The sequence below is a fragment of the Cyprinodon variegatus genome, unplaced genomic scaffold (genome assembly GCF_000732505.1).
Source record: "Cyprinodon variegatus isolate N-32 unplaced genomic scaffold, C_variegatus-1.0 Scaffold1290, whole genome shotgun sequence".
NCBI classification, from domain to species: Eukaryota; Metazoa; Chordata; class Actinopteri; order Cyprinodontiformes; family Cyprinodontidae; genus Cyprinodon; species Cyprinodon variegatus.
In genome coordinates this window covers 36,748-52,189 of record NW_015151743.1, presented here as the reverse complement: position 1 = coordinate 52,189, position 15,442 = coordinate 36,748, and the positions used below count along the sequence as shown (strand labels likewise).

At 37.6% G+C, this 15,442-nt stretch overlaps 1 protein-coding gene across 1 annotated transcript in view; it reads right to left on the bottom strand.

Moving 5' to 3' along the window:
• Window positions 1-7,163: 7,163 nt before the first annotated feature.
• Window positions 7,164-15,442, bottom strand: part of LOC107102659 (CD2-associated protein-like) — a 37,880-nt gene continuing 29,601 nt past the window's right edge. Inside the window, exons 9-11 of the mRNA XM_015402047.1 lie at window positions 14,675-14,859; window positions 14,336-14,399; window positions 7,164-9,615 (exon numbers count right to left, since the gene is read on the bottom strand). Of these exons, the coding sequence (XP_015257533.1) occupies window positions 9,574-9,615; window positions 14,336-14,399; window positions 14,675-14,859 (291 nt within the window). The 3' untranslated portion in view covers window positions 7,164-9,573. The remainder of the gene's footprint in view (window positions 9,616-14,335; window positions 14,400-14,674; window positions 14,860-15,442) is intronic.

Genomic DNA, 15,442 nt, shown 5'->3' with positions numbered 1-15,442 from the left:
GAATATTTTTTAGAAATTAAGTGAACTGCTCTAGCCTGTGTACATATTTCTATGTGACAGATTTCAGGTTCAATTTCAATTCAGTTTGAAGGTTGTTTACATTAACCTCTTAAATCCTATTGGGTCGCCGGCGACCCGGTGGACCTTAATTGTAAAACAAATATAATACAATAAAACCTGTTTTTTCTCAAGAATATCTTTATTACTGCTGTTCAAAAAAGATCTATCATTTCCGAGAATAAAAAAAAAAAATACTTTGAGTCATGTTTGAACTGATGCAGGTTGGTCTGTGTTCTTCTCACCCAATATGAATTTATATATTAGGAAACAAGAGGGTGTTAGCTTTCAAATAATGTATTGCACATGTAATTTGGGCTTACACTTTCTAAGTTATTTGCTTTTCCATTTGGGTATGAAAAATAGGCGAGGATTACCCAAAATGAGGTGGATGTTAATGATTAATGACAAATCTTCCTCATGCTCCAGGTTTACCTGTGGAGTACCACAGTGATCAGTGCTAGGACCAATTCTCTTTACTATATATATGCTCCCGATCTGTAGAATTAATACACAGCATGGGATTAATTTCCACTGTTAAGCTGATGATACTCAGCTAAATCTGTCTATAAATACAGATGAGAATAACCCATTACGTAGATTACAGGAATGTCTTTGGATCATAAAAATCTGGACGACTCTTTACTCCCTGCTCCTGAAGGCAGAAAAAAAAGAAGTTATTGTATTTGTCATCATTCTGGTTCATTATATCTCTATCTCCTATTCTGGAATACTCGTTAGTTTAACCTCTAACTTTTTACTTTGTCTGCCTTTTCTCATCATAGTAGCTTCATCTGGTCTGTTCCTGTTTGGCTGTGACTCCATCCTGGAGAGAAATATCAGCTGTGTTGCTGCCATCAACACCTTTGGTTATAGATCTTGGAGCTTGGCCTGTTTTTTACAGTGTAGTCCTGTTTCTGTTATTATGACTAACTGTGTGTGCTCACTTTCATCACATGACATGGGAGATGGCCTGGAGCTCGTCTGCCTGGCTGTGTCTTTTCTGGACAGGGCAACCTGTGGAGCTGGTTGACAGTCAGCTTTTGTATCTATTCTCTTTCTGTATCTCTGCTTCTGTCTTCTTGAACCCCAGTCCACCTCCACAGATGGCCGCTCACACTGAGCGGTTTAATCCTATAGCTGCATAACTAAAGAGATTGCTCAGGATAACCTAAACCACTCTAACTAAAAGCTTTATCAAAAATGAACGTTGCGTTAAAAGTAGACATGGTGTCTGCCTCACGGACTAAAACTGGTAGTTGGTTCCATAGGAGAGGAGCCTGATAACTGAAAGATCTGCCTCCCATTCTACTTTTAGAAATTATAGGAACCACTATAAGCTGCAGACAAAACAATTGAGACTGAAGTGCTCTGTTTGTAACATAAGTAGCAATCTGATCTCTGATATAAGATACTGTAGAGATTGGCCATCTGTTCAAATCAGAGCCAATAAAGTAAAACAAGCTGGTGCAAGTACAAACTTGTCAATTTGAAAGACATGATCTGTAAACTCGTTATTTTTCAGTTGGATTCATAGCATCTTAATTAACATGTGCATCTCAATGAGTTAGAATATAGATTTAGGTTATCTTAGCTTATTTTAGTAAAGTAAATCCAAAAGTGAAATGATAGTAGCTGCATCACGTGCATGATGTGTTAAGAGTTTCTTCTTTTTTATTTTTGTAATACAGCCAATGAAAACACCAAAAATGTCTATAGTAAAAAATGGTCAATTCATAAAGGAACACTGGTTTTCTGATAATACAGTCCAGTCAAGGCATTCCGAAGGCCAGAACACACTGGGCACGATTTAATGTCCAATCTAAAGCAAAATCGAAATGAAGTTGTAGTAGAATCAGAAAGAGAGATGAAATTACATGCCTGGTCTTGGACTACATTGACATGTGAGAGGAGGAAGCTGAATTTAGATTTAAAAAAGTTTTGATTAAAAGATGCACATTTAATGTTCTTCTATAGCATGAATTACTGTATCAATGTCATGGATGCAATCAGCCTGCTTAGTTGTAATCTAATCCCAGTTTGATTAATTGGTTCTGATATCTCATCCTTATCTTAAAATAAGATCCATAGATTCTCTCCTGGGTTCCTGTCAGTTGCTATTTGGAAAAGCAGAGGAACCTTGACATGATTGTGAGCAATACCAGATGTGATACTAATGTATAATATGTCTTCCAACACATTTTTAGCATCCAAACAGTTTGCTTTCATTTACCTCAGGAAATCTTTGATCCCAAATAAAGAACCCTTAATTGTGTGGGCTGAATTTATAAGAAGCTTATCTTCGTTTTATCCAAACCCCCTTTATTTGACCTGACCTTCAGGAGATTTAACACCGTTTATAATTTTTTATTTTCAGCCACTTGTGTTTTCCTTATTTCATATGTTTCAATGTTTCTTAAAGGATTTCTATAAATACCACATCCTGGGAGAATGTGATGTGAGGCATTGGGGGTCTGGATTTTACATTTCTGTGGACACTGTACTCCCACTGGTTTATGCATGCAGATGCAGCTGTTAGGAGAAGTATGGTAAGGGAAAGAGAAAAAAAAGCAGAATTTGGACAAAAGCAAAGATTTTTTGTTTCCCCAGACCAGGGAAAAAAGATACATTGAATACATTGTGAATTTACCAGCAACATCTGTGGAAGTTGATGTAAGATTATCAATAAGTACATTAATTTTAAATGTCAAATTACTAATTAATTAGTTACATTACACCCCCCAAATTATTATTATTATTTGTTATTGTGCAGAAATTAAGCAAAAATATATGAAAAAGTAGGCGAAAAAACTCATTTTCCCAAAAAGAAAAAAATGAAAGTTTTTCATCAAAATCATCATTTAAATAGGATAGCATAAATCTGACAAAAATATAGAATCAATACTTATCATTGAAAGCTCTCTCAACGGTTGCATCAGACAATTGTTTGCCCTACATGTTATTGTCGAGTTTAATAAAAGTTGAAAAGGACCTCAGTGAATATTGTTATATATAGAGAGAAATAATGCAAATGACATAGGAAATATGGCCAAAAATGGTGGATACTTTTAAGATATATTTCAACATATTAATATTACACATATTAAACCAATTATTAGTTACCTTTAAATAACAGTCATTAGTGCAGGACAGCTGCACCACACAAAAAAGTAATGTATTCTAAATATATTCCTGAGCTATCTCTATAGTTATGCTGCTATAGGCTTAGACTTCTGGAGGACATAGGGACCCGTTTTTCATCATTCTGCTTCAATCTATCTCTATTCCCCCACTCTGCAGAATCTGTTAGTTCATCTGTAACGTTCACTCTCTCTACTTTTTCTCATAGTAGCTTCATCTGGTCTGTTCCTGTTTGGCTGTGCCTCCATCCTGGAAAGAAACATCAGCTGTTCTGCTTCCATCAACACCTTTGTTTATAGATGCTGGAGATCAGCCTGTTTTCCAGTGTAGTCCTGTTTCTCTGACCGTGACTGGCTGGATGTGCTCTCTTCGTCCTCTGGCATGGGAGCTGCCTTGGAGCTCGTCTGGCTGGCTGTGTGTTTCCTGGACGGGGCCGCCTTTTACAGCTGCTTTTTGAATCTCTGCTTCTGTCTCTTTGAACCCCAGTCGGCCTCAGCAGATGGCCGCTCACACTGAGCCTGGTTCTGCTGGAGGTTTCTTCCTGTTAAAAGGGAGTTTTTCCTCTCCACTGTCGCTATAAGCCTGCTTAGCGTGAGGGATTGCCTTTGAGTCAAAAAGTCGATGCAATCATCTGGTTTTCCTTAGATAGAAAACTTGAATCAATCTGACTGGATGATCTGGTGAACTGGAAAGTGCCTTGAGATGACATGTGTTCTGAATTGGCACTTTATAAAAAAACTGAATTTAATTAAAACAAATATTAGTGAGAGCATTGTTAGAAGAGGCACTACTTATATGTATTGCAAACTAAAAAAATAATTAACAGATAAAAAACCTGCAAAGGAAAAAACCTGCAAACACAGGAAATAAAATTAAATTAACAAAATTAAATAATTAAATACAACCCTCGGTGTAGATTATGTGTAAACAACCAACAATTAACAAAGTTAACAGAGAGGATAAATAGGGTTCAGAAAGTAAAAATCTTGCCTTGTTTTCCTTAGTCCTGTTCATTTAACCAGGTGATTATTCCATCGGGTGATCAGTCTGCTTTGTGAAGCTGGAAATCCAAGTGGTTGGAACTGATTTCTGTAAAGGGCTTTTACTTTCTGGACCTGGATGATCCACCTCTTCAAGTTAATAAAAGCTTCAAACTAGCTTTGCTTAGTCTGGGAGCTCCAGTTGATCATCAACTCAATGGCTATGGACCAGATCTGTTGCAGAACAATAAACAGAATGCCATATGGAGCAGTTGAAGGGAAGAAAGATCCATTTTTCCTTTTAGTCTTCTTTAAGCACTTAATCCCTCCGAGCATCCCATTGCATTTACTAAGAGCCTATTTCCATATAATTTCATGAGATTTCTCTTTGGTATTTTTCCCTACAGTTTCTCTTGCCTCTCTTTTATTATTTTTTCCACTTCAATAGGGTAATTTCTACTGATCACATTTGCCCCATAAACTGTCTAAAGCTTGGCTTCCTGCTGTTTCAGATCTCTTTGTGTCTGACATTCTCTGCTTGCTACCTTTTCCCCTCTCAAGCTTTTCCACAATTTTCCATCAGCCTCATTTTCTTGAGCTTTTCTCTGACTGTTCAATAACGGCTCCCAGTCAAGGTTAGAATTCGATTCAAAATATTCTGTTTACATTCAAGGTCATCCACAGCCTCTCCCCTGCATTCTTGTTGGATCTACCCCTATCTGTTCGCTCAGATCTTCTTCAAACCGACTCTCGGTTTGCCTTTTCTACCCTGGTGCCTTTGGGAGCAGAGCAACAGAAAGCTCTGTTCCCAAATTCATCTGTAAAATCCATGCTTTACCTCTGTTTAAATCAAACACACCCATTCAAGCCTATTCTCTCTGACTGTCCCTTTTTTAAGGTTTATGTTGTTCTTATCTATATATGTACAGTGACCTTGAGTGTTCCCAAAGACCTTTCTTAATAAAGATCTATTAAGAAGACTTTTATTATGGTTTATATTTCACCCTGACTGATAAAGAATAATTTGAAAATAAATATTACGACAGTATTTCATTAACTAAAGGTATTTCCTGTCGCAAGCATTTTGCAGCTGCTTATATGTTTTTTTCCGATATTATCTGCAGTTATGCTGCCTTCATGTGATCTGCTAAAGTGGAAATTATCAGTGCATTGTGTCAAAGTGCTTCTGTTGTGGTAGAGAAGAGCAACATGTTGGATCCATGGATCAGATTAACCTGCTGCCTGGGTAAGATAGACTTCCTAATGCATCTCCTGCAGGAAGAAGAGGATGCATCAAACGCAGTGACTTCTAGCGCGCATCTGATAAAAACAAACTCATTTAAAAATTGACAGGTTTAAATGGTGATGTATGTTTTTTTTTATATGTATTTATGTTACAGCATTGTGTAGGCTAGAAACACAACAGGAGAGAGCGCTTAACTCTTTATAGGGCACTCATTGAAATCTTTTGAAAATCCAAATTTCAGCCAATAGTGTTATTGGAATCCAGGACGAGACCTTATCTTTGTAACATAAAAAAAAATTTGGATATTTTGATGGCAGAAATGAATCAATGTAATAACAAGAACCTCCAACTTGCCGGAATATATTAAGAAAAAAAAACAAAAGTGCTTCTATAAGAAATTCATGAAAAACCCTCTGAGAGTGAAAGAAACACATTTCTTTGGTCCAACATAACCTTAGAGGCATTGATGCTGATGCTGGCATATTTTTTTAGTTTATAAACCTAAATATATTTGTTAACTAGGCTTAATAACTTTTCAGTCAGCTTTTTTTCTTGACTTTTTTTCCAACTAATTTTTTTTTTTTATATAATTACGATTCAACCAGCTTTAAGAAAAGTTTCGACATGTTATGATGCTGCACGCATGTTTCTCTATTAGGAAGGTGGATTCAGGGTTGAGAGGAGAGTCAGTTTTTTTTTAGCCACGTAATGGAACTTACACGTTTAAATATTCAATTCAATTCAGTTTATTTATATAGCGCCACACCGAGCATGCTTGTAGCGACAGTGGAGTGGAACAACTCCCTTTGAACAGGGAGAAACCTCCAGCAGAACCAGGCTCAGTGTGAGCTGCCATCTGCTGAGGCCGACTGGGGTTCAAGGAGACAGAAGCAGACATAGAAAAGGCAACTGTAAGAGCACATCCCGCCAGTCAGTCAGAGAAACAGGACTACACTGAAAAACAGGCAGATCTCGAACATCCATAAACAAGGTGGTTAATGGCAGTAGCACAATAGAGAATGTTTAGCTATAGCATCATCTCTCCGGAGCACTAACAGTACATCGTCATGGTTACTGTCTCTCATACATGGTTTGCGGCAAACTACAGACAAATGTTTGAGCTTTCTTTTCCCATCAGTTTGACCCCCCAGCAACCCCCTATATTATTGATACTCACTGCTTTTGCTTGATCCATCAGTTTAGTTTGAGGCTACATCTTGGTAATTAAGCATTCTTATGTGAGATGCTCGAAGTCTTATTTCCAGTTTTTTCGTGAATTTTGTGCCTTCTCAGGGCAGATGTGCACCAGATTTTATTTAGGTATACTGCAGTAGAGAGGAATGTATTCCTTTTATTAATCCTTTTAGATCCATTTGAAGTAAGACTTTTCTTTTACTTTAAAGGTTTGTTCTGAGTCTGTTTTCACACTTTAAAATTGAAATCCATCAATGATGTTTTTTTAATAGTAATCTCAGAGCTGCACACACCCACCTCCTGGGAATTTTAAGGTGGTTAAGAGCGCTAAAATAAAACTCCAGCCCACATAGAAGGTCAGATGCCAGAAACACTCGACTGAATCTCTGCATTTTATCAGAAGCTCCCCGGGGTTGGAGTCGATACTTTTCACTCAGTATTTTCCATGAAAACTATCTGCATTTCCCACATGAAAAGACCTAAAGGCGGTACGTCTATCTTTACAAAACCAACCAAAGAAAGAAGGAAGAGTCTGGGAAGGGGAATAGAGATGATATTTATTCATTTCTGCAAAGAACATCAGCTCATGCAAAGATACCACTTTTGTAAACAGAATTCTCCATGTAGAACAAGTGGAAGCTATTTTCTGGTACAGTTCCTCTTTGCCAACAAAGTCATTATTTCATTAAATTTCCAGGCAGGTAATTGTCTTTGAGAGCACAAAGGAAACGTGCCTAATGGCGTCATCGGTGCACTGCATGAATGTTGAACTCAGAGTGGTCAGATTTCACGTGGCTAAAACACTCTGCAGCCCAAAAGTGTGAAATCAAAGTAAGAACACCAAGATATGCTTTACAAGAAACACCGTACTGTTGTGCTGTAGACGGGAAGCAGATGCATTTTAGCTGGAGCTAAAACATTACTACAGCTTAGGTTGGAAATACAGTTTGTGATTCTCTTTTTCAGCTTTTTGATTCCAACCATGAATAGCAGAAAATTCCAGAACTTTCTGTCTGACAAGCAGTGAGGAGTAAAATTAGCCTGACGAGGAACCTGAAGGCAGAATTAGGTCCCCAATAGAGATGGCGTTAGAAACAGCTTTTACACAAATTTGGTCTTTAAAGTTTATTCACAAGATTTCAGAGGATGTTGGGCAGCGGAGGTCCCTTTAAAGAGCTCCTCATACCTCACTGCTGGTCAGCTGGCTGAAAGAAGGCTCCAACATGTCCCTCTGGTGGATTTCATATTTCCAGTTTAGATTCTAATGGATTGCTTTATTTTAGCAGTCTTGTAAATAACTACAACTCAATTTTTGTGTGTTTAAATATGATACAGCGAGAATCTTATATTAAACGTTTCCTCAGTGCAGAAAATTAAGGCCTTGGTTTAAAAGTTCAGGTTAGATTTATTTTGTACAGAGATTCAATCACCAGTACACCAATAAAACAATACAGAAGTGAAACAGTATTTTAGTTTTATCCTGACTGATAGCTGACTGAGATCTTTAAACTGAGGTTTTTATTTTTTTTATTCAATAAATGCATCCATTCTCAGAGGTTAAGAGGCCAACGCTTTGATGGACTAATGGGATAATTGCGTGTTTCCTTTTTTCCAGTTGGACTGAAAACTACCTCCCGTTAATAACCTGCAGCAGTTTAAATCCATCTCGTTACAATAGAGTTGGAATAAACTATGAAAAGTACAAACTTTGAAACTTGCAAAAAAAGTTTGTCTGCTTTAAAACAAAAAAACAAACAAAAAAAACAGCATAATTGTCCAAAAAAGGAAGAGAAATAAAGACGGAAGGATCAATCTTCACACCGAGACGAATGTTTGCTCGTTCCAAGTGGTTGGAGATCTTTGCATTCACCTGCAGTCAGTGCTGCCAAATCAAACCATCAAACCGTCGGTGTTTGAATGTGTTTTATTGCTGCCGTTCTGAGCTTCCAGTTTGTTTATCTCCTGTACTGGGGACGTAGGAGGGGACCAGCAGGAAGACAAAGATCCAATCAGATGATTCACCTTGGATCAAGAGATGCTCACACCCCTCTGATTCCTTCCAACTTTACAATTTTCTTTTTTTTTTTGCACATCCGTGTTCTATATATATATATATATATATATATATTATAGCTATGAGAACATTCTCAGAGAAAGTGTCACAAAAATAGAAGAGACCAGCACAGAAAAAGGCCCACTATATAGATTTTGACAAATCCATAGATTTAAAAATATACATATACAATAATAATCATGATGCAAGTCTTCCTGATCCCAATTATAAACATTTAATATACTTTAGTTTCTGTATTTAAGCAGGCACAGTAGTGTAACCCTGGATAGAATTGTTAGAAAACATAAGACAAAAAAAAAAAAACAGCAAAAAAGCCCCATAAAGCTCTGCAGCCACAAAGAGACAGCTGCCATGGAAGAAAAACCATTTGAATCCCAAGATCTCAACTCAAACCAGCTCATAGATCCAACTTTTAAAAAAAAAAGGAGAATCAAAGATGTGTGCATCATAAAACGAGAGAAAGGAAGCTAGATGAGGAGAAGCAGCCTCTGCTTTGGGCAGTCAGTAGTTCTGAGAGCAATCCCGTCCCCCAAAGGAATGCTGGAGGGGCGAGCAGAGAGCAGGGGGCGGAGCCGTCCAGCACAGTAGTTTGAAGTAAGGCCTCAGTTATTCTGTTTTGTGTTGGCAAAATTAACAAAACACAGAAACATACAGCATAACTGTCAATTACACCTAGCTTGAAAAAAAAAGATATGTGCAAAAAAAAAGGTTTTTCCAATTTTGTTAGAGTTTTTTTTTTTTTTTTTTGAAGATTGTGGAGAAGGAGGTTGGTTGGATTGTCCACCGTCTCTTCATCCCATCAGCCGCCGGTCCATGGCCGCCGCCACACTCGGCAGGCTGGCAGCTGAGCTTCAGGCTTGCTGTTGATCCGACGGAACGCTTCACGTTGAATGGATGACCCGCTTTAACTTCTCTACCTCTATCTGTGAGGAAAACACAAAGAACCGAAACAAACTCAGCTTCAGGACGGCGTTAGGATCCACATTGAACAGGTTTGTTATTGCCATGAACCAATCAGAAACGTGCAGGTCAGAGGTGGTCAGTTAGGAATCAATCGTCTACCAAGTCGTTTCCTTTAATAATCATGGTAGAGGCCACTGACTGCTGCCCCTGCCCTACCTGTTGCTGCACTGTTTGTGCGCTCACTGGAGCTGTCCCCTAGTTGGTGGTTTATCTGCGCTCGTCTTTAAAGGCCGTGTAGAAACTCTAAAGGTGGCCTGAACAGGGACTGATGGCAACACTCTTCAGAGAGGAAGCTGTTACTGAGTGGAGATTTGGCTGTTTTAGAAGAGAAATGCATGAGGCTTCAGATCTTTACAGGACACTGTAATCCTCAAAGTGTCTTAATGTAATTCTGGGATAGAAGATTTGCCACATATAACATGAAGGGCGAGTAAAGTAGAGCAAAAAGGCTTTCTCTGGGTTAAACTCTCAACCTTTGATATCATTTAAATGATGTCTGCCTTTAATTATTCAGAGTCAAAGTTTTTGAAGGTTAATCAAAGAGTAAAAGTAAAACCTGAAAAAAATTACAATCAGAAATCTCCCACTTAGAATGTGTTTTTACAACTATTAACTATTTAATTTTATTTTTTACAGTTTAATTAGAGTAAAAATTGTCATCTATAATTTTCTTTTTAAATTGATTGTTGATTCAGTCCAATTTTAACACTACTCGCTGCAATTACACTGAGCCCCCCTCAGGGGGAGCACGCCCCACTTTGGAATAAAAAAGTTTTTTTTTTTTATTTTAAAAAAAGCCTTTTTTGGTCAGAAACGTTGCGCTAACCATGCTAATCTTTAAGGTAAGATGCTAAATCCAGGTTCAAATATCACATCCAGAATGACTCCATGATTGTTTCTAAGTAGAAGAAAATCTTTTTTTTATGTGTGCTCTAAGCAAGGCTAGAACCAAGCATTAAATGCTGGTTTTTAAATCTCCTTTTGATCCTGAAACGGAAAATAAAGACAAAAGTCCCCGCTATCACTCTTACTATGATAACATGGATGGCTAGCTATGAGCAGCTTAGCATTGACTGCTCAGCCCCTCAGATATGAAAGAAATCTTTAATGCCTGAACCATGGCTTACTGCACCAGATTACATCAAAGGATTTAGTTTATGGATATTTTTTCATGCCATCTAAATGTTTAATTTGTACACTAACAGAAAATGGTCGTTTTTCAATATGTGTACTTGTGCGTCCGAGGCTAATGGCAGCCAGGGCTAACGTTAGCCCGTCTGCAGCAGCCCTCTCTCTGCATAACCGTGTGTGAAGGACCACTGACTCTGGTGGTGGATTTTTTTGTTTTATTTGCCAAAATGTTCATTTGTTCTGTGTTTATCTGACTGTTCATTATTATTCCCCAAATATATGAAAAAAGTAAGATTTATTATTATCTTGAGAGTAATAACAGGAGGTGAAATGCAGCTCCAGACGAGCAGAGCGTGTGGTGATGTCATCAGTACGCTTCTGTTCCAATTGACCCATATTTATGCTGCGTGCTCGGCGGCGGATGTCTTCTTTCTTATTAACTTCTACTTGCTCTCAGTAGTGTAGGCTAATGGCTAATAGAGCCACACCTGTCAACAGTTAACCCTTTATAGGGTTCTCAGTGAAATACTTTGAAAATTAAAATGTCAAGCCAATAGTGTTATTGGAATCCAGGACAAGACCTTATTATCTTTGTAACATTAAGAATAAATGGATATTTTAATGGAAAATGTGTATGCAATGTAAATTGCCCGAATATATTTAGAAAAATAACAAAAGTGCTTCTATAAAACAAATCATGAAGAACACTCAGAGAGAAAAAAACACAAAACCTTAGAGGCATTAATGCTGATATTGGCACTTACATTTTTTTGTTTATAAACCTAAATATAATTGTTTTAACTTTTTAACTTTCCTTTTTAATTTTTCAATTAGCTTTTTACCTTTTTTTTCTTGGCTTTTTTACTTTTTTTCCAACTTAATTTACAGTGGGTAATATATCATTAAAGGGCTCATCTAATTGTTCAAATGCCAAAATAAGATGTACAGCCATGTAGCAGCATCTTTGCTGAATGCCTGGATATAGATCTTGTTCTTCTAGAGCTCACTCAGGGATGAAGGGAGTCAATTTGTAAGGAGTATGCAAAAAAGGTAACTTGCCCTATAAAGGGTTAAATTAAACTACAGTTATAAATAATCACCTTAATTTTTCATGAAATTTGTAGAACAAATTTCTCTGCTGGATCAAACCTATTAGCTTAGGGCGCAGTGAGCGGCTTTATGCTGCATCCTGAGGCTAAAGCTTTAGCTCAAAGTCCAAGAGTGGCAGCATATGCTTCTAGGTCAGATTTTGCGATGGAGGAAAAGGAGAAGATCTCTGATATGCCAGAGTGTGTGTGGTATCTGAAGCATAGATTATGCTCAGCAAGTATAAACCAGTTAACGCAGATATGCTCCTGCCCTGATTGTAAATATCACACATGTTTAAAAAGCCCCACGCTGCAAATATCATGCAGGTGGGGATCAGACTGACTGTTTAACTGATCCTCAAGTTTTGGGGAATCTGGGACAACAGACATCAGAAACCAGAGCCAATAACTTCTTTTCAATCTATATTCTGATAAATCTGGTATTAGAATAATTTTCATCTTCCACCTAGATGTGCTGTTGGACAAAACTCTGACCCCCAGCAGCTCCCTCTCTGCTGATCAGTGAATGAAGCGACAGATAAGTAGTCAAAAAATCTTGACAATAAAGCACAAAATTATGAGCATTGAAAAATGGTTGGTCTTTATACACCGAAGGAAGAACATTCTCACAGCTTGAACCCTTTTTGGCGACTTCTGACATGGCGTCTCATAGACGACTGGGAGAAAATAGGAGGTTAGTGACGTAAATGCTCACAAAAGGCAGATGGCTGCTGCAGAGTACACTTCTAAGAAGTGATAATCCCTGTTGGAAACAAACCGAGGGACCATGACATGTTTGTTTCAACAAACTGAAGGGAAATAAACCCAACAATGCATTTAGTGGAAGTGTGACCCAAAAAAAGCATTTTTTTCTGGGTTTTGGCAGTGCCATCAGGGTCGCCATGTCAACAAACACGGCTGTATGTCTGACAGTTTACTCCTAAAAGGGGCTGAACAGAAGCTCTGTCTGCCAGCAAATCTCTCAGCTCAAAAAGTGGAAGCATCACTTTCAGAGACTAAATATTTCACATACGAACCGGTTAATCAGAGCGTTTAAACTCATCTCATCTATAAAGCATTTCATCCAAACTGTAGGAATGTTTTAGGAGCTATAAAGTGCATGGGTTCTTCCTATTTGAGGTGGACTATTCCTTTATTAACACAGAATTTTCTCTGCAGAATTTATAAATTTAGTATGTTATTCTTATACAATTTCCTAAGGTTCACATTTGTAGGACAATGTTTTTCTATAATCTTTTTGCTACTATAAACACCAGATTTTCCCCATTGTGGGACAATAAAGGGATTTTCTATTTGAAACTACGACTTAATGTTTAAAAAATAACTATTAAAAGAAGCTGTGACTAAGTGAATGTTTTAGTTCAATCTTGTAACCCAGAGCCATAGCAAGGTTTGAATATTAGTTATGTTTTTTTTTGTTTTTTTTTTATCAAGTTGCAAACAGAAACGTATGGGTTTCTATTGGGATTGTTAATGTTAAATGTATTAATTCTAAAAAAAAAAATGATGTGGCCATTTTTCTTTTAACCCTAGCTTACTCTTTTATTTCCATTAACAATATGCTGAATGAAAAACATTTTAGTATATTATTGCTATTTATTGTGTCTGCTATATTAAATGCTGATTAAATAAACAAAAAAGATTCTTTCTGGCATATTATGAAACTAGACAAACTTAAAAGATAACAACAGGAAGTCATTAGTCTGCTGCATAAAACAATTAAAAAACAAAAGTGAAACACTTATGATTTCCATTGCAGAGAGAAGTGAAACTATAATTAAAACACAGGTTAATTTGCTCTGACATGCTGTCAGACTATTAGCCACCTTATTTTCATGAGATGGTGAAGCTCTGTTTTAGTGTAACCCAGGTGCTGGGAGAGACTTTGTGCTGCTAGCAGTGTCTTTAAACAGGAGGTTTAATAAACGATATTTGGGTAATAAACTCAAGAAGTTTGGTTTTTTTACAAGCAGTACTGCCTAAAGACCATTCTGAATCCATGTCTACATTAAACAATGGAAATAATCTGGTTCCATTCCTGGTTCTGCTCTAGCATGCCTCCACTCTGGCGTTCCTTCTTTTGTAAAGAAGCAGATCAAATAGATAAAGCAGTGGTTAAATTGAACTTGAACACACCTTTTTAGTTTACATTAGAAAATGTCATCGTATTTTTGCTCTGTTATATAAATTAACCATTAAAAGACTTTAAAGCTACACAAAAGTACTGATTGTTTCCTCTGTCCTTAACTAATCTCCTGTTTCCATCCAAGCGCTCTACATGAAGGCTGCTCAAAACTCTCCACTGTCTCAGTAACGTTCAGGATCATTTTTACTTTAGCTGCTCTGTGAGCGCGAATAAAAAGCATCAATATTTGTTGAAGCTGACGGCTTAATGAATGCAGACAGCCCAGCGTGTGGGTCTTGGGGCGATCAATGCTACCTGCAGGGCTAAGCGCTTCAGCCGCTCCTCATCCACCTCTCGTCGCAGCTCTGCTATCTCTTTCCTGGAAAAAAGACAGACGCACAAACAAACCGATCAGGATGTGTCGGCAAACTTCTGACTCACAATATAAACCCGCTCTGTTCGTTATTAATCCCTTTTTTTGGTGCAAATCCTTTTAAGAGTATTTTTTCTGACCAAAACCACTTTAGAGTTCTCAGTGTGACTAATATCAATTTAACGCAGACTTCATTTGAAACATGCATTATGAAGGTTATAATATTGGTTTTGTGGAGTTTCCTGGGCAACCCCAGACTCAAACACATCCTGCTGCCTTACATTTGCTGGGCTTTGAGCAGCTCCACAGACAACAGCAGCTCTTTTATCTGGTACTTCAGTTCGTTCTGCTCCTCCGGCTCTGCGTGGAATTTGCTGTTCTGTGAGATGATGGTGTCCATGTTGGGGGTGGGCTTGGCTTCAGAGGGCCTATGGAGGGGCGGAGACTGGTTGGAAGGCTGCGAGTGCTGAAGAAGAGGGACAGAAGACAATTATACTGTAGATACTTTTATCACATTCAGAGTAACAAGGTGTAACAATATTAGCATATTTAAAAAAGAGGGGTGAATACTCAACATGTTATTGATTGACTTCTTCATGATAAAAGAAGACAAGGTAATCGGTAAAGCTCAATTTTTATGAATCACTACATCACCCAGACTCTATTGAAATCTAAAAACTGAAACCTGAATTTTATGAAGATTTATTACTCACTACACATAAAATTTAAGGGGTTTAGTTTTGTGGAGTGTAGAAAATCTGAATATTTAAAGAGCAAAAGAGCCATAAAATGATGAGAGGGTCGATGAAGTTTTGCAGGAATAGCGGAGTTGGAGAGCGTGGTTTGGAGGATTCACTTCAATTCAATTCAGTTTATTTATATAGCGCCAAATTCACAACACATGTCATCTCAAGGCACTTTACAGTTCAACCAGATCATACAGTCAAATTGATACAAAGTTTTCTATCTAAGGAAAACCAGTTGATTGCATTGACTCATTGACTCAAATACAATCCCTCACACTAAGCATGCTTGTACCAACAGTGGAG